Source organism: Oncorhynchus tshawytscha, linkage group LG09 (assembly GCF_018296145.1).
Source record: "Oncorhynchus tshawytscha isolate Ot180627B linkage group LG09, Otsh_v2.0, whole genome shotgun sequence".
In the NCBI taxonomy this organism is placed as follows: Eukaryota; Metazoa; Chordata; class Actinopteri; order Salmoniformes; family Salmonidae; genus Oncorhynchus; species Oncorhynchus tshawytscha.
Genome location: NC_056437.1, coordinates 82903546 through 82931178, shown reverse-complemented (window position 1 = coordinate 82931178; position 27633 = coordinate 82903546). Strand labels below are relative to the sequence as shown.

The 27633-nt window shown below is 44.0% G+C and overlaps 1 protein-coding gene across 2 annotated transcripts in view; it reads right to left on the bottom strand.

Moving 5' to 3' along the window:
* The window catches only part of LOC112258884 (transmembrane protein 104-like), a 79194-nt gene extending 51866 nt beyond the window's left edge, over positions 1 to 27328 (bottom strand). The window contains exons 1-8 of one of the 2 annotated variants that reach the window (XM_024433526.2): positions 27135 to 27328; positions 26515 to 26587; positions 15378 to 15499; positions 14477 to 14558; positions 13145 to 13232; positions 11517 to 11603; positions 6095 to 6194; positions 3539 to 3635 (exon numbers count right to left, since the gene is read on the bottom strand). In XM_024433526.2, the coding sequence (XP_024289294.2) occupies positions 3539 to 3635; positions 6095 to 6194; positions 11517 to 11603; positions 13145 to 13232; positions 14477 to 14558; positions 15378 to 15499; positions 26515 to 26559 (621 nt within the window). In that variant the 5' untranslated portion in view covers positions 26560 to 26587; positions 27135 to 27328. Of the gene's footprint in view, positions 1 to 3538; positions 3636 to 6094; positions 6195 to 11516; positions 11604 to 13144; positions 13233 to 14476; positions 14559 to 15377; positions 15500 to 26514; positions 26588 to 27134 lie in introns of those variants that run through there. The other variant, XM_024433527.2, reaches the window with a different exon arrangement.
* Positions 27329 to 27633: the final 305 nt, after the last annotated feature.

The following is a 27633-nucleotide window of genomic DNA, read 5'->3' as shown; positions in this document are numbered from 1 at the left end:
TGGCACCTAAGTATCGTGATAACATCTTGAGGTCCGTGGAAATTCCCAGCCCTAGACAGTCTGTGACGACGGTAGCTTCTTCACAATTGTTCAGATAAGCTGAAGAAATCTATTGACAGCGGTTATCAAAATAGTCCCTCCTATATAATAAAGGATCCTTGATTTGGTCAGTGTTTTTCTCACCTCTCTCCCCTTCTCTGTTCTGATCCCCAGAGCCTTGTGGGTCTGCTATTAGAGCAGAACTACTTTTCTGAACTGGGACAGCTGTTCTCTCACATACTAAATATAACCTACAATCTGTTGTCCAAGCACAACAAACACTGCTGCAACCACCGTGGGGCAACTGTCTGAAGAAAAATGACAAATGAAATGAGAGATCTACAAGCATAATGTGAGGTACACTATATATACACACAGACACACACACAAGTGTGTGGACACCCCTTCAAATGAGTCGATTCGGCTATTTCAACCACACCTGTTGCTGACAGGTGTATAAAATCGAGCACACAACCATGCAACACCCATGGACAAACATTGGCAGTAAAATGGCCCGTACTGAAGAGTTCAGTGACTTTCAACGTGGCACCGTCATTGGATGTCACCTTTCCAACAAATCAGTACGTCAAAATTCTGCCCTGTTAGTGCTGCCCTGATCAACTGTAAGTTATATTATTGTGAAGTGGAAACGTCTAGGAGCAACAATGACTCAGCCGCAAAGTGGTAGGTCACACAAGCTCACAGAATGGGACCGCAGAAGTGCGCAGACCATGATTTTGGAATGAGATGTTCGACGAGCAGGTGTCCACAGTTTTGGTAATGTAAGGGAAAGGGGGATACCTAGTCAGTTGTAAAACTGAATGCCTTCAACTGAAATGTGTCTTGTATCTTGTTCTGATAAAGGGACTAGGACATTCAAATCGACCAACGAGATTTAGAATAAGACTAGCTTGTGGCTCAGTTGATGACAATTAGAACGGTCTGGCCGGGCAGACCACTGATATGTGGGTGGCATGTATAAAAACCTGGTCTGATGATGAGGCCGGTGGTCTGAAACACGCAACGCCCAGGGTTGTGACAGTACAGGGCAGGTGAAAAAAAGCTCTTAAGCCTGTCTGTATTGACAACAGTCCATTCTTGAGGGTGCAGAGGGTAGAAAGCCCCCTGGAGGAACCACTCCATCAACCCTACTTCTGTCTGTGACAGCCTGAGTTCTCTACATCATGCTCTCTCCTTCTCTTTCACTCTATCAGTCTCTCTTTCCTTCTCTGTCAAACAGCCACCCACACAGGGATTACAGCTGTGCACCGTTATGCTGTAATCGGGCTGCCCTTTAATCTTTCCTTGCTTCCTTTTCTAAACCCTAATAACGCTGTGGCTGGACTAATGTGTCCGACATCAATCCCAATCCCCCTGTGGCAGCCAGTGGTGCCCTACGCAGTACAGCAGCCCAGGCAGACCAAATACGCACCCAACTGAGGAAGTTCAGGTTGTGTAGTGCTTAGCACAAAACCACAACATACACATTACATACACTATTGATTATTTAAGATGAATAAGTATGGTACACAGAGCAGTTACCACAGTAAAATCCCTTAAGGAAACAGATAATACCATTCAAGGGATTAAAGCCCTTTATCAATGACACCTATAGAACTGGGAGCTACAAATGCCTGGTCAAGGTACACATGGAGGATTAACTGACAATCTGTTGCCAGGAAAGACTACAAGATTTTGAGGTTGAGAAGATGTGATGGTGAGGAGATAAATGTGGTTGATGAGGACAGGAGAGAAGGGCCATTAACAGATAGAATGTAATGACGACTGAAATACAGAGAACCTCCTGAACATAGTTCAAAGACCAGCTTTGAGCAATTCCATTGGTATACAACAACTTAGCAGCAACTAACATATTGAACACAGTGTGTTTGCTAATGCCAACACCCTCTTAGAGGCTCAAAACTAAGCCAAACTAATTGCATAACCAAAACAAAAAAAGTAATTAGGAATTGTAATTATGGTTCTTTTTGTAATGCCTTTTTCAAACACAAAGAATGGGACGGCATAATAAATGAATAGGCTCATTTGAATTCTTTAGCTAAACCAAAAAATACCACAAAATAATTAAGCATTTCCCAATGCCGTATTGTCAGCCTTTCTGACAACTGTTCCAATGTTTTCCAAAGTCTGATTAAGCATATTATAATAGGAGTCAATACTAAAGCACCCTCTGACTCACTCAGTTCATAAAGAGACTGGCAGTTGGGTGATAAAGCAGGTCACTTAGTTTGGAGCTTGAAGCCTTCCAGTGAAATGATATGGACGTTGTAAAGAAAAGGGAAAATACTGGGCTGCATAATGACTCCAGATGGCAAAGACTCTAGATGTTGTGGGCACCTTGGTCTTTGGGGTGGGGCAGAGACATGTCAGAGGGCATAAGCAGGCATAGCGTAGGTGGGAGAGGAGAGGTATTTCCATTGGGCAGGACAGAGAGGTGTATGGAAAGCGGCTGGGCTTAAAAGGAATAGTCAATCAATTATTTAAAGTGATCATGGGGAGTGGTGGGCAGTGGCTAAGGGGCCAGAGCGTTTGACCCAGGCACGTCAAAGACAAAGGGGGGCTGAGGAGAAGGAAGACACTCCACTCCCTGTGTGCTAACAGAAGCTGATGAATGTTTTATCAAAGCCCAATTATTTATTTAAGGACGAGTCCACCATGGGAAGAAATCTAATAAGGTTTCATGGAGAAGGAAATGGGAGAAAATACAACTAAGCCCCTAGAAGTCCAAATGCCTGTACGCAGGAGAGACCAAAACTAATAACAGGAGACAACTTCTTCAAGAAACACCAGAGAACAGTTGACTTTGTGTCAAATATGGTCAATTTCTTAAAACATATTACCAAGCAGGCATCTCCTCAACATCTACTATAATAAGAAGCAATAAGTTAGATTAATTAACACAGAGGTGGAAATGTCTCTTTCCCTAAAAGGAAACTTTGTGAAACTGCAAGGTAAACAAAAAATACAGGAGGAGATTATAAAATCAGCATAATTTCAATTCGTTGACATGATGTAAGAGGCTTATCCAGACGAGATAAAAAACAACAATGCATTTATTGGAGAATTGTTTGGGTATGCTCGTTGTGTTGAAAATGAGTGAGGGTGGAGAGAGGAGTGAGGGTGGAGGGAGAACAGTGGAGGGGGGAAATAATACAGGAGGAGATCAGCACATCTATCACTGTCGGCCGGCAAAGTTAAAGCAAAAGTGGAAATCGCAGGAGTTTCGCTCTCTTAAGACTTCAAGGGCACACACACTTGCTCAGGGCTGCGGGAGGGGAGGCGTGAGAGGGAGACCGAACTGGACGGGGCTCTCTGGGCTGAGGCTGACACTAACACAGACAGGGGTTGGCACATTGGGGCTCAGTCACGATGGCAGGGGCTGACAGAGAGAGGTGTGGTACACCATGTGTCCTCCAGGGGCCTTTGGGACGAGGGTAGAAGGACAGGGGTGAGAAACAGGGGTGCAGTATGTACTCACCAGAAACACCTTGTAGGCGTCTTTCCTGGTGACAGGCCCCCAGCACAAGTCGGTGTCGTCGTATTTCACACTGCCAGCACTGCATGAGTGGTTACCACTACAGAGAGAACAGACAGACTGGTGATCATTACAGGTCCCTTCATGATCAGATCAAATCAGTCCAAGAATAACATATGACAGGAAAGACTAGTTTACAATGTTGCAAAAGAACATGAAACAATGATAAAAGATTAAATATGACAGGGTAGAATTACTAAAACTTTGCAGACTTGTCAGTTCCTACTACCTCTGAGCGGTTAGATTATCAGGGAGGTCAGTTCCTTCTACCTCGGAGCGGTTAGATTATCAGGGAGGTCAGTTCCTACCAGCTCTGAGCGGTTAGATTATCAGGGAGGTCAGTTCCTTCCACCTCGGAGCGGTTAGATTATCAGGGAGGTCAGTTCCTTCTACCTCGGAGCGGTTAGATTATCAGGGAGGTCAGTTCCTACTACCTCTGAGCGGTTAGATTATCAGGGAGGTCAGTCCCTTCTACCTCGGAGCGGTTAGATTATCAGGGAGGCCAGTTCCTACTACCTCTGAGCGGTTAGATTATCAGTGTGGCCAGTTTCTTCTAACTCGGAGCGGTTAGATTATCAGGGAGGTCAGTTCCTTCTACCTCGGAGCGGTTAGATTATCAGTGAGGCCAGTTCCTACTATGTCAGAGCGGTTAGATTATCAGGGAGGTCAGTTCCTTCTACCTCGGAGCGGTTAGATTATCAGGGAGGTCAGTTCCTTCTACCTCGGAGCGGTTAGATTATCAGGGAGGTCAGTTCCTTTTAGCTCGGAGCGGTTACATTATCAGGGAGGTCAGTTCCTTCTACCTCGGAGAGGTTAGATTATCAGTGAGGCCAGTTCCTACTATCTCGGAGCGGTTAGATTATCAGTGAGGCCAGTTCCTACTATCTTGGAGCGGTTAGATTATCAGTGAGGCCAGTTCCTACTACCTCTGAGCGGTTAGATTATCAGTGAGGCCAGTTCCTACTACCTCTGAGCGGTTAGATTATCAGTGAGGCCAGTTTCTTCTAGCTCGGAGCGGTTAGATTATCAGGGAGGTCAGTTCCTTTTAGCTCAGAGCGGTTAGATTATCAGGGAGGTCAGTTCCTTCTAGCTCGGAGCGGTTAGATTATCAGGGAGGTCAGTTCCTTCTACCTCTGAGCGGTTAGATTATAAGTGAGGCCAGTTCCTACTATCTCGGAGCGGTTAGATTATCAGTGAGGCCAGTTCCTACTACCTCTGAGCGGTTAGATTATCAGTGAGGCCAGTTCCTACTACCTCTGAGCGGTTAGATTATCAGTTTTAAAAAAGTATCAGTAAAAGTTATATCACTGCACAAGACTTTACTGAGTTGAAGTGATGATCCAGTCTTCCTGGTGGAAAATTACACATTGTCATTCTGAGGCAATCACAAAACCCTTTCAGTGCTGCCAACAAGGTGCGGCAGACTGAGCATCAATTATGGGACATAATCATTAGAATCTGCCTCTGCCACCAAGAAGTCTGCTGCGGCAAGGCTTTACAAAGAGATACCGCTCTACGATCTCAATCGCCTGGCTCTCCTCAGTGGCAGAGCCAGTCGAGCGGGGAGCTCCGGTCTGTGCCATAGGGTAATTCCTTTTTAAGTGTCTGTTCCGCCTCACATTTTGGCAAGAATGTTACCACGGGGCTTTTCGACCCCGCTGAGTCAGAGGGACAAACTTATATTTTTTATGCTACTAGATTGATTTGTTAATAGAACTTCCTCTGATGTGGTAAGTGGTTCAATTGTAATCTTGAATTGAAATGTAATCACTCACCTTCACCTTTAAAAACTAAGTATCTCTATACATTTTTTAAAGATCTCATCCTCACCACATTATGTTCATAAGATACCCCTATATGGCACTCCCAGGGCTCACTGAACCCTTAAAAAGTCACTGATAATCTAACGTCATTTGGGCAAAATGGGAGAGCGCTTTAGTTTTTGGAGCGGGGGTCCTTTTTTGAAATTGTACTTTTTGGTACACCATGAGAAAGTCAATCATCTTTCTGTCATAAAGCTACACCAAATTGAATTGTGATCCTGACAGTTAAGGTGGTCTCACCAGAACAATAGTTGCTCTAGAGAAGAGCCTCCCTTAGATCTGCAGGCTAAGTCATACTGTCTGAGACTGGAACCATATGGAATATGTGATGTCACCCAGCCCACCGGGCCAGTGGAGGAAACTTGCAATAAAAACCTGTCTGGGAGCCAGTCAACAAAAAGTAAATGCCAAGAGCACTGGTGGGAGGTCAGGAAGGCTAAAGGCCCCCTCATCAGAAAGTTTTACTGAGGCAGAAGGTCAGGGAACAGCCAAAGTGCAGAGATAAAAACAGAACTGAGAGAAAGGGATCTGCTTTGTCCTGCCAAACGTAAATGCTGCAAGTACTTGGAAAAGTCAGCTGCACCCACATTAGTCATACAGTTGCTTGAAATAACACCCCCAAATAAGAAACCCATGAATGTAATGAATCAGCAGCAAGCTGGCTGGCTGGTCTTACCAGGCTACTTCCATTAGTGATATGGGCACAGCAGCAGCATAGATGGCCAGGTCTCCGTACAGGTAGACTACCATGCAGATGTAGAACATGTTGACACCAACTGAAAGACAAAACCAAAGGGTTAAGACATGAGCAGATTATACCTGGATCTATACATACAATGTCATACATTATATATTTCTAGTGTATATGACTGTGTTATCAATTCATCATATCTCCGAGACAATCTGCCTAACAGCCGTCAGATGCCTGATTATGAAACATGGTCAATGCAACTTGTGTCAAACTTCAACCGCTAAACGTGCAGTCTCCATCAGAGGCAATCTCCTCCGTCTCTACACCTCCACTCCTCCATCAATCCCCTGCTTCTCCCTCCGGGATGGCAGCCACAACTGCAGCAGCACATTTCTCCGCTCCTCCGGAAGAATATTAATCACACTAATTAAGAAAGTAATCACTTCATGATGAAAATTCTCCTCATTACATCCCCCACACGCTACTGGCCCATCCAAGCTGGCGCAACGAGCGGAGATTGAGAGCTTTCAACAACGGGAGACCGATAGCCATGTTGTGCCAGGCATCCATCATACACTGGAGTTCTCGTGTGGGAGGCTCCTGTGTCCTACTGGTCCTGGCAGCCAATTCATTACTGACAGGGAAATTAGAGTGTGGAGTCCATTAAAAATCAATAAAAAGTGAGGGGTTTATAGTTTTACAGGGCTAAATTGATTCATCTGATCTGAGAGTAAAGGGACGAATGGCAACCTTCTGCTGCCCATCACACAGCCGAGCTGAGGGAAACAAGAAAAGGGATATGGAAGAGGACTAGCTGGTCCAACAGCCAGATAAGCCCATGTAGTTGTAAAACAGTCATCACCTGTCTTATGGCAGGAATTGATGGACACTTACAGTAGACTGCATTATGATATGAAGCTATATTACAGTTGCTACACTAAGTGTCTGCAGCCCTGTTTGAGTTAGATGGAGAGTCTAACAGCAGGTATATTCTGTGGGAAAGGGCGATGACCGCAAACATTTACCTAGCTAGCACCACCACCCATCTTACCGCCATTGAGAACAATGTGGTGCTAAAGTACTGTGGGAGAGGGAACCAAAGGGCACTTTGGTAGCCAAGTTGTGTTTGTTCTCTTACAGGACCATCTGATCACAACATTGTGCAGTGGTGCACTGAGGTCATAAAACACAGGCTGGGGAAAATAATCACTGATAACTCAAGAAGACGCCAGTGTGTGTGATTACACTATACTGTACCTATCAGTATTGATCTGCACACTGATTACAGTATGAAAGTATCTCACAGGTTGGTGGGGGGACTCGATTCTCTCTGCATCAATTCTACACATTCCATTTCACCTCCTCTCCGTCAACCCCACTTTCAGAGGTTAGCACTGTACAGTACTCTCTACCATTCCTGCATGTCTCCATCTGGCCCTATGGAAAGGAAGCCTGTTAGAGCTTTTGCCTCAGATAGGGGGAATCAGGGCTGCCCCTGTCAGTGAGCGATAGCTAGGTAAGGACCCAGCATGACCAAGAGGATGCTGCCCTGCCAGGCTCTGTCACTAATACCTCCCCATTACCCACGGCCAGAGGCTCACACGCTGCTGCTGCAAATGACTCTTCACCTAGGAGCTCCACTCAGTCCCCTAGCGGCACGGACACACGTCACTATCCATCACCCCACTGTTGCAGACTGACAGAGGCTCTGATAGCCTCTCTAGCTGGGTCTGGAGGAGGAAGGAGTGGTTCCCAGAAGAGGTACGTTAGGAAGTAGCTTCCTTCCAACATCCACAGCCATTTTGTTGAATGCCAACCACGCTGGAAGCCACAGCTGTACTGGTCTCCACTCTGCTATCGTGGAGCTTCATCAGGCAGGAATGTGAATGTGAGAGCCTGACAACTAAAGGCGGTTTGTTGGATGCAACAGAAATTACTTTCCCGAGGTTTGATTTTGAAACCCCAATGGGCTTTCATTGAGTGAGATGTATTCTCTGTGCTAAAACTTGGGCTATTGATCTGGATCTCGGGGTAATCATAGAGTTGAGCAGTAACAGCAGCAGGCCCTCTGAAAAGGAAAGCGCATCCTTTATGTTCATATACAATAGAGACTTGAAAACTATTTTAGTTGAGGCTTATGTAATTGGGGTGGTGGGAGGGGGGTGGCTGACATAAACATGTCCATTTATCTTCTTAGTGGCAGCGCTGCTCCCCATTTTCCTTTTGTCAGTGCCCCTCATAGCGTACAAGTATGACATTTAAGAAAAGTCATTCAAGTATAGAAAATGTATGCGTCGGTGTTAGGTACTCATTAAAGCTGGGGTCTGTAATAAAGGAGACTGGATTAGTATTCCTCTCCATGGTCTCTATAAGTCAAGGGTATAGGGTGGTCCATGTTATAGAGCCTGTACTTTCTCCCTGTTTGCACACCATCCATATCCCCATACATCACTTCTACTGCCTTTTCTACCTAAAGGGACGGCGGGCTGAGATGGGAGCAGGAGCACACAGACCAGCCTCTGTTGTTCACCCCCTTTGTGATATTAGCCAAAGTCGTCTTCTAATCAACTTGCAAATTGTGGATGAGGAAAGTTACAGTAACACTACAGGCACTCTCCTCGCTGCTCCGCTGATAAAACAGCCCCCATCAAAATTCCTGTCAGTACCGGCAGGGCCGATACCTATGGCCTTATTCCAAGCTTGCTCTGCTGCCAGTGGTGCCCAGTGTGTTCGAACAGTCCCATCAATAACCAGAACCCGGGCCGAGGTAGTAAGGATTCAAGAGGCCAGCTGATTGGCTGTGAGCTGCCATTCCCCACCGCAGGCCTCAGCCAGTCCATTAACTCCAACAACATATTCAAAAACACTCCACTATCCAATCCCTCAACAAAAAACAAGAGATTTTGTTTTAATGCCTGACAGCTTTACCACACCAGTAAAACTCCCTGATCAGACATACCACTAATCTTATATTACCTCCCAGCACTAATTAAAACAAAGAGTTCATATCAGCGGAGATCTGGGTAGAGAGACAAACGAGACTTCCATTATGCTGGAGCGCCATTGAGCTGAGACAAAGAGCTACATCTCTCACTCCTCTCTCATGCGCGCTGGGCCCAGCACCCATCTAATTCATTTCTGATTAGAGTCACTGGGCAGCACTCCCACATCACACAGAGAGATAGAGGGGACTCTTATCTCTGCCACCGATCAATACTTCCCCGTGGTGCCTCACCCTTACCTGCAGCCGAGGACAACACCACGCCAGACACACACAGGGAGAGGTCATCACCAAAGAGTGTTTTAACACATCAACTTTAATAGGGCTGAGAGAAAGAAAAGACTGCAGCCGGAGTGTTCCACAAGGGAACAACACGCTGCTTTTCTAACAGCGTGTTGCATGCCTGCCTGGCTTTGTGTGAGTCACTGAATCATTTTGTGTGCGAGTGTGCCAAGTGCACCACCTAGTGGCCAGAGCTGGATCACAACACAGGAAGAGATCTGCACACAGATGACATTGTCAGATTGAAGCAGAACGGTTTGACATTTTTATCAGAGATGACAAAAGCAATGCTGTTGAAGTATTGGCGCTGCAGGTGCGTATGCTGCAGACTGTTGAGTCACCTACCTGGTTAATACTACTTGAGAAACAGGCCGACCTGCCAGCAGAGGAGGAGAGGGTGGGGAGGGGGTAGTGAGCGGGTCCAGCACACCGAGGAGTGTCTACTCTGACGTAGGTGAGTAATGTAAATCAGCAAGGTTGTTCTGTTTCTGGTTCAAGGTGAACATGATTCTGCTTTCAATTAGCTCATCACTCAGGCTGCAGAGGCTTTAACATGTTCACCGCCGCTGGTGCAGCCTGCAGGAGGCCCCCACACACAGCTGGGGAGACTAAAACAGCAGCAGTGTGATGGCCTGGGAAATACAACCATTTAGCCATATATACTGAGGGTACCAAACATTAAGGAACACCTGCTGTTTCCATGACATAGACTGACCAGGTGAAAGCTGTGATCCCTTATTGATGTCACCTGTAAATCCACTTCAACCAGTGTAGATGAAGGGGAGAAGACAGGTTAAAGAAAGATTTTTAAGCCTTGAGACATTTGAGACATGGATTGTGTATGTGTGCCATTCAGAGGGTGAATGGGCAAGACAAAATATTGAAGTGCCTTTGAATGGGGTTTGGTAGTAGGGGCCAGGCGCAGCAGGTATGTATCAAGAACTGCAACCCTGCTGGGTTTTTCACGCTCAACAGATTCCTGTGTGAATCAAGAATGATCCACCACCCAAACGACATCCAGCCAATAGCAGGCCAGTGGTCGAAAACGGATCATTGATGAAAGAGGACAAAGGAGGCTGACAAATTGTGCAGCGCAACAGACGGGCTACAGTCAAGTCAACTGATAGTCCAGTACAACATTGTTGCCCAAAGACCCATAAAATAATGCACAACTAGTCGTACCTTTACACAAATGGGGTATGGCAGCCAACCACCTTACAGAGTTCCACTTCTTTCAGCAAAAAACAAGAAACTGCGATTGCAGTGGGTTAAGGAGCAAAAACAATGGAAACTGGAAAATTGGAAAAACATTGCCTGATCTGAAGAACCCCGGTTCTTGGTGATGGGAGGACTAGGGAATGGAGAAAACCACGAGTACATGCATCCATCATGCTGTGTGTCAACATTGCAAGCTGGTGGTGGTTGTGGTAGTATAATGGTGTGGGGTGTGTTTTCATGGCATACATTGGGCCCCTTGATAAAAATGGAGGAACATTTGAATGCCACAGGATATCTGAACATTATTGCCAGTCAGGTGCATCCCTTCATGGCAGCAGTGTATCCATCTGCAATTTTATTTTTTATTATCAGGATAATACCCAATGGCACAAGGTTAGGATTGTCCAGGAATGGTTCCGCGAACATGACAGTGAATTCAGCTTACTGCAGTCACCAGATCTCAATCCAATTCAGCATCTGTGGGATGAGATGGAACGATGCTACTAGTAGAGATCTACTACCAGCCAACTGGACACAACTGTGGGAAGCATTGGAGTCAACATGGGCCAGCATCCCTGTGGAATGCTTTCCACACCTTGTAGGGCAAAAGGGGGTGCAACTCACTATTAGGAAGGTGTTCTTAATGTTTTGTACACTCAAGTGTACAATTACACCCCATTAGAGAGCTAACAGCCTCACATTTGGAATCTAACAATGATTCCCATTTAAAGGTTAAGAAACTTTCCCCAAATTATCCCACAACCTTCAAGACTCCAGATAGTTGTTAGACAAGGAGGACAGGTTTTACAATGCCCTGCACATAGCGGCGTCAGCAGCACTTCATTCAATAGCGGAATGTGGGCTCATCCTATCCCCTCAAAGTACTGAATGAGAATAGGCTCTTACCTTTGTTGAAGAACATGGAGGCCATTTGACCCATCTCTACCCTCTCCACAATGTCAAAGTGATCAACGTGTCCTCCTCCTGTTCGCTCTGTGATAATGCATAGACATGAGAACGCAGTGGTGAGTCATTCCAATCTGAGTCATTCCTTCCTTCTATAAAACATTGACATTAACCAATGACATGGAGGATACATACAATTTATGATTGATCTGATTATGTCATAATCAACATATGCTTAAGAATTGAGACCTTCAAAAAGGAGGGATGACAAAAAAGAGAATTCCAAATTCTCCACAAGACTCAATGTTTTCACATATAAACTACATGGCCAGACGTATGTGGACACCCATCAAATTAGCGGATTTGGCTATTTCAGCCATGCTAACAGGTGTCTAAAATTGAGCACATATTCATGCAATCGCCATAGACAAACATTGGCACTAGAATGGCTCGTACTGAGCTCTTCTAAAAATCAAGCTTTGTGTCAAATCCACTAATTTGAAGGGTGTCCATTTTAACGTGGCGCCGTCATAGGATGCCACCTTTCCAACATGTCAGTTTGTCAAATTTCTGCCTTTCTAGAGCTGCACCGGTCAACTGCAAGTGCTGTTATTGTGAAGTGGAAACGTCTAGGAGCAACAACGGCTCAGCCACGAAGCTCGTAAAAATAGTCATAGCACGTAAAAATAGTCTGTCCTTGGTGGCAACACTCACTTTGGAGTTCCAAACTGCTTCTGGAAGCAACGTCAGCACAAGAACTGTTCGTTGGGAGCTTCATGAAATGGGTTTCTATGGTCGAGCAGCCGCACACAAGCCTAACATCACCATGTGCAATGCCAAGCGTCGGCTGGAGTGGTGTAAAGCTTGCCGGCATTGGACTCTGGAGCAGTGGAAGCTCGTTCTCTGGAGTGATGAATCAATCACACATCACCATCTGGCAGTCCAACAGACGAATCTGGATTTGGCGGATGCCAGGAGAACGCTACCTGCCCGAATGCATAGTGCCAACTGTAAAGTTTGGTGGAGGAGAAATAATGGTCTGGGGATGTTTTTCATGGTTCAATAGTCTAGGCCCCTTAGTTCCAGTGAAGGGAAATATTGACGCTACAGCATACAATAAAATGCTAGACGATTCTGTGCTTCCAACTTTGCGGCAACAGTTTGGGGAAGGCCCAATCCTGTTTCAGCAGGACAATGCCCCCAAATGCACAAAGCAAGGTCCATACAGAAATGGTTTGTCGAGATCGGTGTGTTAGAACTTGACTGGTCTGCACAGAGCCCTGACCTCAACCCCATCAAACAACTTTGAGATTAATTGAAATGACTGAGTCAGGCCTAATCTCCCAACATCCGTGCCTGACCTCACTAATGCTCATGGCTGAATGGAAGCAAGTCCCTGTAACAATGTTCCAACATCTAGTGTAAATCCTTCCCAAAAGAGTGGAGGGTATTATAGCAGCAAAGGGGGGACCAAACCCATATTAATGCCCATGATTTTGGAATGAGATGTTCGAGCAGATGTCCACATACTTTTGGCCATGTAGTGTACCTTATTTTCAACACATTCTTAACACGACCTTAGCAGTGTGTCTAATCTTCAGGAGGGATGAGGGGAACACTATACTCACGGACTGACAAAATGGGCCTCGTCTCTGGCTCTGATCGTCCCCGGACATCATCATCCGAATAATCAGAAGTGGAGTCGTTGTCTTGGACCTGAAGATGTGGGTGATGGAAAGAGGATAACCAGCCTGCCTCCACCCAACACTGACTTCACTCCTAATCTACAAGTCCTAATGCTCAGTGCCAACAACAGTCAGTTTACAACCTATTAACACTGTGTTTTATTTGCTGGACATGTAACGTGGAGGGGAGCAGCATCTGGAAATTGTCTGGAACAGCTGGGATATGCTGGGGAGGATGAGGGAGCTGTCCCCCTCATATACAATAGATATGAGCGCCTATCTGATGCCCTCCCATAACTCTTCATCTACCAAATTCACTACATATTCATATTAATTAATGCTCAATTACAATCGACATTGAGGATGTCATTATCAGTTGAATTAACAAGAGCAGCTACAGCTGGTTGGGCAGAGTGTGGGAGAGACTAAGAAGTGGGTGGCTGACTGGAAGAGAATATGCCAGCAACAGAAACAAAGCATCTAACGTCAAAGTGTCAGATGTGTCCTTGGCTGAGTCAAAAGAGCAGATCTATCCTATTTCTCTGTCACATCCGAGAGATGCAGAGTCAGTCCCCCAAATTCAAACTAATACACTTTTATGGGACTTTCTCAGAAAATGTCAGCCAGTATATCACTTTAAAGGAACGGCTTAATTTTTTTTATGTGCTTCATTCGAGCAGAAAGAAATAAAGAATGTTCAAGGGTAAACATTCCCACTCTGTGCCTCCCTTCTCCCATTATGTGAGAGGAAATGTTGGAGGAAGACTAAGTGATCCATGAATCAAGGCCATGGGGTTTGGGGCTCTGTCAAAGCCAGACCCATTGTCCTTACGCTCATAACTCCCTCCAGCGGAAACCTTGGGCATTAGGCAAAATGACTTGCTGCTTTTCTGTAAAAAAAGAAAATGAACTCCACCAGCTCCATCAATCTCTGCACGAGATTACTTTCTCTTAGTATTTAAAATGACTAAAGTAACAATGATTAAAAACTAAACTGCCCCCCCCAGTGAGTCAGTAGAGGACACTACAAGGCTTGTTTAATCACACATTTGTGGGAGTGGCAAGTGCTCCATTCCCCATATTATTCTTTAATGGTTGACCGCCTTGAGGTTATTCTTCCCGTAAAGGTGATGAGGTTTAAGGGGTAGTGAACTAGCGAATCTGGGCCTTCACTGGATGAGTAGGGATCACTGGAAAAGACAGTATGTATGAGTGTCGACTATCACTCTTCCTCCATTACTTCCACCTGTTGGTTATTTATATGTGCTAACTCACCTCTTCCTGCTCCCTCCTCTTCCAGCACAGCTGAGCGTTGGCCGCTGCCATGGCCTCGATCACAAACGTAGTGGTCATGTAACTGATGAAAATGAAACAAAGTGGGTTCAGAAAAATATATTCAGATGACAAAAACTAGCCCTGAAGAGTCTACACATATTATATACCGAGCATAACAATTTTATACAAACGTAGAATTTTATGACCCATTGTCAACAACTGTCAAAGAATATCATTGTGTTGTATTTGTTGTAGTCTGTGACCTTGCCTAACTGCACACTATCCTTGGTGACAAAATAGGATCTCTAGATCTCAACTATCTAAAAACAAAGCAATATAAAAAGATGAAACTGTTAAAAGGCAGAGTGTATGTTTAAATCCACATCACAAAGCTAAAGTACTGGCCTCTGATCTGCATCTCTGTGTGTCCACTGTCTCCCCTTTTTCCTCATATACTACCCTAATGAAACACATCCTGCATCATCAACTTCCTCCTGCTGACTGACACGCTGCATCAACTCATCTGCAACTCCTCCTGCTCTGGTTGTTCCCTGCTAGATTACTGACACGCTGCATCAACTCATCTGCAACTCCTCCTGCTCTGGTTGTTCCCTGCTAGATTACTGACACGCTGCATCAACTCATCTGCAACTCCTCCTGCTCTGGTTGTTCCCTGCTAGATTACTGACACGCCTCATCAGTGGCATCCCATTTGATAGGGAGGGCAATAACTCTCCACTTAGGTGGCTGGGAGGACCTTAGGTGTGGACGATAAGGATTAAATATGGTAAATTCCTCTTGTGCTATGGTGTGCTTAAACTAAACTGAGAGCTGGGGAAGTGGATGTAAGGCAACAGTTGTGGAAATTAATGGAAAGGCAGTGAGCCTACGAGGAACTCGCCTCATAAACGCCAGGAAGGAGATGAGCGCCAGGCTGACCGCCCAACCTGCTTGGGCAAAGGCCTTGGGCATCGTCAGTGCCCCCGTGCCCACGATCAGATTAAACATGTACACCAAGCCCACCTGCAAAGACACAGAATATTAGAGGGTGTCGTTGTCCTGGGGGTCCACAAGAGGCCAGTACGTCTGGACGCTCCTGTTTACTGGACATTATCCTCCCTTCACTTAACGTAAGACCACACTCTGGTCAAAAGAGTGAAGTTTGAACCCTGGAAATCATGCGACAGTTTAGCACGGGTGTAAAGAAAAATATGTGGACCTCACATTGACAAGTTGCAACGCACTGGTCAACTGAAGACATTATCTTGATCTTATTCAAACACTGTCCTCAGCTGTGGACTATTACAGTCCCATCTAGCAGTAAAGACGTAGGGCTGACACCGTGACCTATAGGTAGACCAGTGAACAGAAGGTCAGATCACTATCCATTTCCTTCAGCCCGTTAATATTTCATCTAGAAAGGGCACTTTAACCACAAGACAACTAGCCTTAAAACAGCTGAAGCAGACACAGCCATGCTGATATTAGTCCCTGCAGAAACTTGTGCCATACCTAGACAGGCCTCACAATAATGCTTTCTAAACAGAATTTATGGTTTGGGTCATCAAAGTTCATCAGTGGTAGCCTTTTTCAGTGCCTAAGCATTCCTTCTTCCTCTTTTCAGTGTCCTGACTAGATGAGTAACCACCGCACGTGCTCCCCGCAACATTTCTGCTCTACATCACAATTGTATAATTTAAAGATGTTTTAAGTTCTTGTTTTTCAAATCAACAAACAAAACACATTCCATATTCACAGATGTGGCAGACAAATGATAGAATAAAATAAAATAACAAACAAATTTGCAGCAGCACCATCAGTAATCGTGTTAGACATTTCCACCTTTCGCGGAGACAACAAGTAAAGAATTAGCTTTAGAGCAACTTACACTTCCTGTATTTACACACATTTCCTTAAATCACCCCATTCACTCTGTCCAGTTTGAAATGTAGTTGAGTAGTGGAGACCAGAGTTTATCATACCTGGAATATCAATTGCGGAGGTCGTAAGTGAGCTTTTCAAGAGGAAGAAAGTCAACAATCTGGTCAGGCCACATTTTAAAATGCAGGTGGAGGAATTAGAATCCCCCAGCAGGAGAACACATTTTATAGCAAAGTATGTGAGTCTTAAACAAATTCTCTCTGTCTGGATCAAGAACAAAGTCCTGCTGAACATTAAGAAGATAGAGACACGAGGTCATATCAAACTGTACATGTATAGATGACCAGATCTCTCTACAACTCCAAAATACATGCATATAAGTTCTACTTTCAGAGGTACATATTTTACAATAAGGAAAACTGTCTGTATTCATTCTATGGAGTCTCACTGGGGTGTAATACAATTTGAACAAAAATGTGTAATTATATACTTTCATTTTTGTATTAGTAGAGGAGCAGCATATCCTGTCGCAAACCTCCGCTCACAACTCATCACTGATAATCAGACAAAGGTCCTTTTCCCAGATTGTTTTAAGAGTAAGGAGGAACCCACGCTCTCGTATAGGAATTTATAGATATTGGAGATTTTGCCTTTGATGGATTGTGCTGTAGCAAGAAGGGTCTCAACTTAATTGAGAAGAGCTCTAAACCTCCCCTTGGAAGTGAATGAGGAAATGACGTGTCTAATTTGAAGATATCAACAACAAAAAATGTGCACATCGAATTCCCTGCAGAGCTCTTGAAAGGATTTCAGTGTAGTTGCGTTCTGATGAAACAGGTCTGAATAGGTCCTGATCCTGAGAGTATGCCAAAGATGAAAGCTGGCATCACTCTGGGCTTTTGGCGAGTCTGGGTTGTTTACTATAGGCAAGTGAGAGCATATCTGAGAGGAAATGCCAAGGTACTGTAAATCAAAGGTTTTGGGTATGTTCCCCACATCACTAAAGTCATTAATGAATATAATTGAGCTTAGCGGAAATTAACCACAGGATCGGGCCTCTATCTGAATCCACATTGAGTCTTGTCGGTTTGTGATCATGTTAACATGTTGCTGATTTGGGCAGACCAGTAGTACAATTGTACATCATGTTGCTGCTACTGTCTCGTATGATCAAAAAAGAGCTTCTGGACATCAGAACAGTGATTACTCACCTTGAATTGGATGACAAATTTTTCTTTAATGAGCCGGACGAGAGGGATTTACTACAGACACCCGAACAGGCCCTCATCCCCGTCATTTGCAGGAGAAAGAGACGGAAAAGGTATCACGGAAGGAGATCGGGGTGCCTTGTGAGGATCTGCCGAATAGTGGCTAATCTGCCTCCTATTGGCCATCATACAATTGCTGGATAATTAATTGGATGAACTAAAAGCACGTATATCCTACTAACGGGACATTAAAAACGAATATCTTATGTTTCACCTAGTCATGGACGAACGACGACATGAATAACATTCAGCTGGTGGGTTATACACTGTATCGGCAGGATAGAACAGAAGCCTCTGGTAAGACAAGGGGTGGCGGTCTATGTATATTTGTAAACAAAAGCTGGTGCAGGATATCTAAGGAAGTCTCTAGGTTTTGATTGCCTGAGGTAGAGTATCTCATGATAAGCTGTAGACCACACTATCTATATTTTTTTGCAGCTGTCTACATACCACCACAGACCGATGCTGGCACTAAGACAGCACTCAATGAGCTGTATACCGCAATAAGCAAACAGGAAAATGCTCACCCAGAGGTGGCATTCCTAGTAGCCGGGGAAATTAATGCAGATAAACTTAAATCAGCTTTACCTCATTTCTACCAGCATGTTAAATGTGAAACCAGAGAGAAGAAAAACTCTAGACCACCTTTAATCCACACACAGATACACGTACAAAGCTCTCCCTTGCCCTTCATTTGGCAAATCTGACCATAATTCTATCCTCCTGATTCCTGCTTACAAGCAAAAATAAAAGCAGGAAGCACCAGTGACTCAGTCTATAAAAAAGTGGTCAGATGAAGTACATGCTAAACTACAGGACTGTTTTGCTAGCACAGACTGGAATATGTTCTGGGATTCTTCCGATGAGATTGAGGAGTACACCACATCAGTCACTGGCTTTATCAATAAGTGCATCGATGACATCGTCCCCACAGTGACTGTACGTACATACCCCAATCAGAAGCCATGGATTACAGGCAACATCCGCACTGAGCTACGGGTAGAGCTTCTGCTTTCAAGGAGCGGGACTCTAACCTGGAAGCTTATAAGAAATCCCACTATGCCCCCCGACGAACCATCAAACAGGCAAAGCATCAATACAGGACTAAGATCAAATCGTACTACACCGGCTCCGACGCTTATCAGATGTGGCAGGGCTTGCAAACTATTACAGACTAAAATGGGAAGCACAGCCGAGCTGCCCAGTGACATGAACCTACCAGACGAGCTAAATTACTTCTATGCTCACTTCGAGGCAAGGAACACTGAAATGTGCATGAGAGCATCAGCTGTTCCGGATGACTGTGTGATCACGCTCTTCACAGCCGATGCGAGAAAGACCTTTAAACAGGTCAACATTCACAAGGCCGCAGGGCCATACGGATTACCAGGATGTGTACTCCGAGCATGCGCTGACCAGCTGGCAAGTGTCTTCACTGACATTTTCAACCTCTCCCTGTCTGAGTCTGTAATACCAACATGTTTCAAGCAGACTACCATAGTCCCTGTGCCCAAGAACACCAAGGTAACCTGCCTAAATGACTACCAACCCGTAGCACCTCAGGTCTGCAGCCATGAAGTGCTTTGAAAGGCTGGTCATGGCTCACATCAACACCATTATCCCAGAAACCCTAGACCCATTCCAATTTGCATACCTCCCCGACAGATGATGCAATCTCTATTGCACAGATGATGCATTCATTGACTACAGCTCAGCGTTCAACACCATAGTGCCCTCAAAGCTCATCACACTGCCCTTTCAACTGGACCTGGACAAAAGGAACACTTATGTGAGAATGACTACAGCCAGGCACGACTTAATTGACTGACAGCAAAGATGAGACAAAAGGAGGTCAGAGACCTGAGCACACAACAACCTTCCCTCAATCAAGACAAAGGAGATGATTGTGGACTACAGGAAAAGGAGGACCGAGCACACCAACCTTCTCATCAACGGGGCTGTATTGGAGCAGGTTGACAGCTTCAAGTTCCTTGCATCCACATCACCAACAAACTAACATGGTCCAAGCACACCAAGACAGTCGTGAAGAGGGCATGACAAAACCACTACCCTCAGGAGACTGAAAAGATTTGGCACGAGTCCTCAGATCCTCAAAAAGTTTTACAGCTGCACCATTGAGAGGATCCTGACTGGTTGCATCACTGCCTGGTATGGCAACTGCTCGGCCTCCGACTGCAAGGCACTACAGATGGTAGTGCTCACGGCCCAGTACATCACTGGGGCCAAGCTTCCTGCTATCTAGGACCTCTATACCAGGTGGTGTCAGAGGAAGGCCCTAAAAATTGTCAAAGACTCCAGCCACCCCAGTCATAGACTGTTTTCTCTGCTACCGCACAGCAAGTGGTACCGGAGTGCCAAGTCTAGGTCCAAGAGGCTTCTAAACAGCTTCTACCCCGAAGCCATAAGACTCCTGCACATCTACTCTGCATCTGTTTTTTTCTGCCTAGAAGGCCAGCATCCCGGAGTTGCCTCTTCACTGTTGACGTTGAGACTGGTGTTTTGTTGGTACCATTTAATGAAGCTGCCAGTTGAGGCGTCTGTTTTTCAAACTAGACACACTAATGTACTTGTCCGCTTGCTCAGTTGTGCACCGGGGCCTCACCCTCCTCTTTATATTCTGGTTAGAGCCATTTTGAGATTGAATCAAACCCACAAATGCTGATGCTCCAGATACTCAACTAGTCAAAAGAAGACCAGTTTTATTTCTTTTTTAAATCAGGACAACGGTTTTCAGCTGTGCTAACATAATTGTAAAATGGTTTTCTAATGATTAACTAGCCTTTTGAAATGATAAACTTGGATTAGCTAACAACGTGCCATTGGAACACAGGAGTGATGGTTGCTGATAAATAGGCCTCTGTACGCCTATGTAGATATTCCACTAAAAATCTGCAATTTCCAGCTACAGTAGTCATTTACAACATTAACAATGTCTACACGGTATTTCTGATCAATTTCATGTTATTTTAATGGACAAAAAAGTGATTGTCTTTCAAACTTTTGAACAATAGTGATGCGTTGGTTGGTTGTTTCAGAAAATGAAACTAGGAGATAGCATGGAAGCATCTGAAATAAAGAGTTCAATCTAGGGAGTATGTTGATATGGATAACATGGATTCTTCTAACTAAGCTAATTGGGAGGGAGATCAAGGTTCGGAGGTCATTCTTGATTCGATCCAGGAGTGGTAGTTGAAAAGGCAATTCAGATCTGGTGTTACAAAGATTCCAAGGTATTGAAAGCCCGTGTCTTCCATTGTAACGGGCTGAGTGTCTTCATAGAGCTGGTAAGATTGAGAGGGCAAAAATTGGATTTATTCAAATTGATCTTATATCCTGAAAACTTGCCGTACTGAGAAATTGTCTGAAATGGAAGGGAGGAATTTCTCAGGGTTGGATATGTAGCGTAAGACATCATCCGCTTAGAGAGAGGGGACACAGTGAGCATCCTTGTCTTGTGCCATATCCCAAAGAGAATCTCTCAGAGTTTAGACCATTAGTAGACACCATGGCATTTGGATGAGAATATAGGGACTTAATCCATTTGATAAAGTTTGGGCCGATATTGAACTTTTCTAAGACTGAGAACAGAAAGCTTCACTCCATCCTGTAAAACGTTTTTTATTTTTATTTTACATTTTCTTTCAATAGGCAAGTCAGTTAAGAACAAATTCTAATTTACAATGGCGGCCTATCCCGGCCAAACCCTAACCCAGACAATGCTGGACCAATTGTGCACAGCCTTATGGGACTCCCAATCACGGCCGGTTGTGATACAGCCTGGAATCTAACCAGGGTCTGTAGTGGTGCTTCTAGCACTTAGATGCAGTGCCTTAGACCACTGTGCCACTCGAGCACCCACTGGATGCTTTCTCAGCATCCAGTGAATCCAGCAGAACAAGGATCTTCCGTGCGTTTACTTGATCTATAATATTTAAAAAATGGCGAATGTTATCAGAAGAGTACCTGTCTCTAATAAGTCCATTTTGGTACACTTTTATTATTTTGGGAAGAAGAGTGTTTAGTCTCGTCGAGCAGTATGGTAATTATTTTGTAGTGGCCAAAAAACTTTGTGGAACTCTGGGAAATCTGTTTGGGCCTGGGGATTTGTTAGGTGGCATGGAGATAATTGCTGCTAAGACCTCCTCGGGAGTGAAAGGGGAGTTGAGATCTTCTTGGTTGGTCTCTGATAGTTTTGGTAGCGAGATTCCCTCTAGGAAGGAATGGAGATCTGCATCTGTATGTGCTCTTTCAGAAGCATATAAATTTGCAGTAAAAATTATGAAAAGTTAAATGTATCTTATTTGGATCATATGTGACCTCCGTCATCTTCTGTTTGGATGGCCATGATTGTATGATCTTTTTTAATTGGTATGCAATAGAGGCCGACCGATTATGATTTTTCAACGCCGATACCGATTATTGGAGGACCTATAATAAAAAAAGCTGATACCAATTAATTGGCTGATGATTTTTTTAAATTCATTTGTAATAATGACAATTACAACAATACTGAATGAACACTTATTCTAACTTAATATAATACATCAATAAAATCAATTTAGCCTCAAATAAATATTGAAACATGTTCAATTTGGTTTAAATGATGCAAAAACAAAGTGTTGGAGAAGAAAGTAAAAGTGCAATATGTGCCATGTAAGAAAGCTAAAGTTTAAGTTCCTTGCTCAGAACATGAGAACATATGAAAGCTGGTGGTTCCTTTTAACATGAGTCTTCAATATTCCCAGGTAAGAAGTTTTAGGTTGTAGTTATTATAGGAATTATAGGACTATTTCCCTCTATACCATTTGTATTTCATTAACCTTTGACTATTGGATGTTCTTATAGGCACTTTAGTATTGCCAGTGTAACAGTATAGCTGCCATCCCTCTCCTCGCTCCTCCCTGGGCTCGAACCAGGAACACAATGACAACAGCCACCCTCGAAGCAGCATTACCCACGCAGAGCAAGGGGAACAACCACTCCCAAGTCTCAGAGCGAGTGACATTTGAAACGCTTTTAGCGCACACCCCGCTAACTAGCTAGCCATTTCACATCGGTTATACCAGCCTCATCTCGGGAGTTGATAGGCTTGAAGTCATAAACAGCGCAATGCTTGACGCACAACGAAGAACTGCTGGCAAAACGCACAAAAGTGCTGTTTGAATGAATGCTTACGAGCCTGCTGCTGCCTACCACCGCTCAGTCAGATACTTGTATACTTAGTCAGATTATATGCAACACAGGACACGCTGGATAAACTAGTAATGTCAACCATGTGTAGTTAACTAGTGATTATGATTGATTGATTGTTTTTTATGAGATAAGTTTAATGTTAGCTAGCAACTTACCTTGGCTTACTGCATTCGCATAACAGGCAGTCTCCTTGTGGAGTGCAACAAGAGGCAGGTGGTTATAGCGTTAGACTAGTTAACTGTACGGTTGTAAGATTGGATCCCCCGAGCTGACAATGTGAAACTCTGTCATTCTGCCCCTGAATGAGGCAGTTAACCCACCGTTCCTAGGACGTCATTGAAAATAAGAATGTGTTCTTAACTGACTTGCCTAGTTAAATAAAGATTAAATAAAAGGTGTAAAAAATAAATCTATTATTATTTATTTTTTTTATCTGAAAAATCGGTGTCCAAAAATACCGATTTCTGATTATTACGAAAACTTGAAATCGGCCCTAATTAATCGGTCATTCTGATTAATCGGCCATGCCAATTAATCGGTCGACCTCTAGTATGCAATATCTCTCAGAGTATAGTCCAAGTTAGGTTTTGCTTTAGCTGCTTTAAGTTGAATCCAGGAGGCGCTGTCTGGAGATTGTTTATGTACTTCCAGTTCAGTCTCAAGCTCTAACCTGTGTACTTCCACTGCTTTTTTCTCTGAGGAACCATATACAATCAGATGACCTCTTAGGGTGGCTTCGGCAGCGTCTCACATTTGGCCGGAGAAACAGGAGAGTCTTTGTCTTGTGTGTAGTTGTCTATCCATGTAGTGACCAATGTATGGAATGCTTCATTTGATAACATGGAGGTGTTGAATTTCCAGCTTTTTGATCTCAGGATGTTTTTATAGAGGTCAAAGCGCAGGCGGACAAAGGCGTAATCTGAAAGTGCTATGGGTCCGATTGTACAAGCGGCAGAATTCATTAACATTTTAGGGATCAAAATGTAATCTATTCGAGAGTAGGTGCACATCACTATTTTAAATAATTTTGTCACATATTGTGTGGACTTTGAATTCATGCAGGTAAGTTGAACTAATTTAGCCTAGATCATTTTTCAGCATTTGCTATCCATTATACATTTGTCAACCTCTCTTCAGAATTTACAGCACACTTAAAAGTTAGACATCACAAAATTTTGATTTGAAATATTTGACATCAGAGCAACCTTGAGGGAATCTTATTTGAATAAGAAAATGATGTTCATATGATAGGGAAGATATAAAAACCTGGCATAGACCACATCCAACTGACAATCTCTTCGGGAAAAAAACAATTGGAACAAAGATGTAAAAAATAACTGATGTTGGAACAAGATGGAGGGAAAGTTGGAGTATAACTAACGACATTACAATTAACTAACATTTACAGTTAATCCTGTCTAAACTAATATATAGAATATACACTGCTCAAAAAAATAAAGGGAACACTAAAATAACACATCCTAGATCTGAATGAATTAAATATTCTTATTAAATACTTTTTCTTTACATAGTTGAATGTGCTGACAACAAAATCACACAAAAATTATCAATGGAAATCAAATTTATCAACCCATGGAGGTCTGGATTTGGAGTCACACTCAAAATGAAAGTGGAAAACAACACTACAGGCTGATCCAACTTTGATGTAATGTCCTTAAAACAAGTCCAAATGAGGCTCAGTAGTGTGTGTGGCCTCCACGTGCCTGTATGACCTCCCTACAACGCCTGGGCATGCTCCTGATGAGGTGGCGGATGGTCTCCTGAGGGATCTCCTCCCAGAACTGGACTAAAGCATCCGCCAACTCCTGGACAGTCTGTGGTGCAACGTGGCGTTGGTGGATGGAGCGAGACATGATGTCCCAGATCTGGTCTGGGGAACGGGCGGGCCAGTCCACAGCATCAACGCCTTCCTCTTGCAGGAACTGCTGACACACTCCAGCCACATGAGGTCTAGCATTGTCTTGCATTAGGAGGAACCCAGGGCCAACCGCACCAGCATATGGTCTCACAAGGGGTCTGAGGATCTCATCTCGGTACCTAATGGCAGTCAGGCTACCTCTGGCGAGCACATGGAGGGCTGCCCCCCAAAGAAATGCCACCCCACACCATGAATGACCCACCGCCAAACCGGTCATGCTGGAGGATGTTTCAGGCAGCAGAACGTTCTCCACGGCATCTCCAGACTCTGTCACATGTGCTCAGTGTGAACCTGCTTTCATCTGTGAAGAGCACAGGGCGCCAGTGGCGAATTTGCCAATCTTGGTGTTCTCTGGCAAATGCCAAACGTCCTGCACGGTGTTGGGCTGTAAGCACAACCCCCACCAGTGGACGTCGGGCCCTCACACCACCCTCATGGAGTCTGTTTCTGACCGTTTGAGCAGACACATGCACCTTTGTGGCCTGCTGGAGGTCATTTTGCAGGGCTCTGGCAGTGCTCCTCCTGCTCCTCCTTGCACAAAGGCAGAGGTAGCGGTCCTGCTGCTGGGTTGTTGCCCTCCTACGGCCTCCTCCACGTCTCCTGATGTACTGGCCTGTCTCCTGGTAGCGCCTCCATGCTCTGGACACTACGCTGACACACAGCAAACCTTCTTGCCACAGCTCACATTGATGTGCCATCCTGGATGGGCTGCACTACCTTAGCCACTTGTATGGGTTGTAGACTCTGTCTCATGCTACTACTAGAGTGAAAGCACCGCCAGCATTCAAAAGTGACCAAAACATCAGCCAGGAAGCATAGGAACCGAGAAGTGGTCTGTGGTTATCACCTTCAGAACCACTCCTTTATTGGGGGTGTCTTGCTAATTGCCTATAATTTCCACCTGTTGTCTATTCCATTTGCACAACAGCATGTGAAATTTGTCAATCAGTGTTGGTTCCTAAGTGGACAGTTTGATTTCAGAGAAGTGTGATTGACTTGGAGTTACATTGTGTTGTTTAAGTGTTCCCTTTATTTTTTTGAGCAGTGTATTATATACACACAATACTAAATTCACAAATTCTACAGCACAATGGCAGAGTCATGTCTTAAGTGTAAAACTAATAATGACTCAATAATCCATGCTTTCTGGGAATTATATAAAGTCTGGAAGTTGTGGGCAGAGCTAGAAAGTTGATTGTCATAAGTATTACAATGTAAACTTTATTTTAATCCTTCTGTCTGCATATTTCAAGACATGACATAGGGGGATGTAGTGAGACACCCAATGGGCTGGACAATTCTCTTCTCATCATTCAGCTTCAAAAAACTTTCTCTGAAGACTTGGAAATCAAATCAATACACCAATCATTAACATGTTTTTTTTTAAATCTAATTATTTATGTCAATGTTGAAAAGGTATGGGCAACAGAGAAAAACAAATTGATACAATTTCAGGCCAAGTGGCAAACAATAATACAGGCACTATGGCAAACAATAACACAGGCACTAAGGATGGGGGTGTGAGCATGCGGGTCTGGGCAGATGAGATGTAGTCGTTTTTAGCGTGTGTCTGGAAGTTGTTGTTCGTATGTATAAGTTCGTATATGGAGTGACATTTTTTTGGAGTGACATTTTACAAAAATGTTGTAAAATAAAAAGTAATGCACACCAAATACCTGACATGAAACAGTTAGGAGAATGAGCATAACACTGCAGGGTCTAATAGTGATACTCACATACGGGGAGTAGAGCTCCCCGGTCTCTGTGATGCCTCCTGCCATGATGGGCACCAATACTGGAGATCACAACCTGGGAGATACAGTAATGGCAAATCCTAAATCAAATTATTCACAAAACTGTGTCCTACCAATCACATAATGTTTCACTTTCATAGATACCGCTTTTATACAAATCTAGTTGACTGTAGCTTCCTGACAGCCGTCAGGAAAAATGCAGAACACCTTGTGAGAAAGCAGATAGCTAGCTAGCTAGCACTGATAACTATTCCATGCCATCACACTAGTGATGCAGTCTTGAGTAGTTGGCTAAGGCCCTTATATCTGCTGCTATGTGGCATAAATGTATTGCACTCAATAGATAACGTTAACTACGCTAGCTAACGTTAGTTACCTAACGATAGCTAGCTAAACAACATGCCCTAACTGAGCTACACCAGTAAGTAGCTAGCACTGTCTAGACACATTCTCCTGTCTAACGTTACTGTAGCTAGTACCATAATGTGCACTGTAACTAGATTTAGTATGAACGTTGAACTGGTTATCTAGTTACGTTTACCATCTCTAGACATTGTTTTCAAGCACTTGCAAAGTCAAAGTAAGATGTAAACAACACGCACCTGCGTTCAGTTAATCTTTTTCAGGGTAATTAAACCAGAAAGCTACATTTCAAGCCAACAAGACAACGAATGGCAATAATACATAACTCGGGCAGAAAATAAACATCCTCCGCCAATAAACTTTATATGTGCATTCTTCTATCTCATGCACATTCAATGACTGTGTGCACAACAGGGGTGTAATCATTAGCCAAACAGTTGCAAAACGAGAGTTTCTATTGGACAAATCAAGGTAGGTCCCTCCCCCGTTTCGTTCCGTTTGCTTCCGTTAAAGAAATATTTTGCAACAGAATTGTCGTAATGAATATATCGTAAAAATGTAGGAAAACAAAAATGTGTTTTTGGTCTTAATTTAAAGTTACATGGTTAGCATTGTGGTTAAGGTTCAAGTAACATTTTTAAAATAACAATTTTAGGGGTTTATGACTTTATCTAGTATTTACTAGGTCACGAGACGACAAAATTCGGAACGTCACCGTGAGTCATATCAAAGATTCTA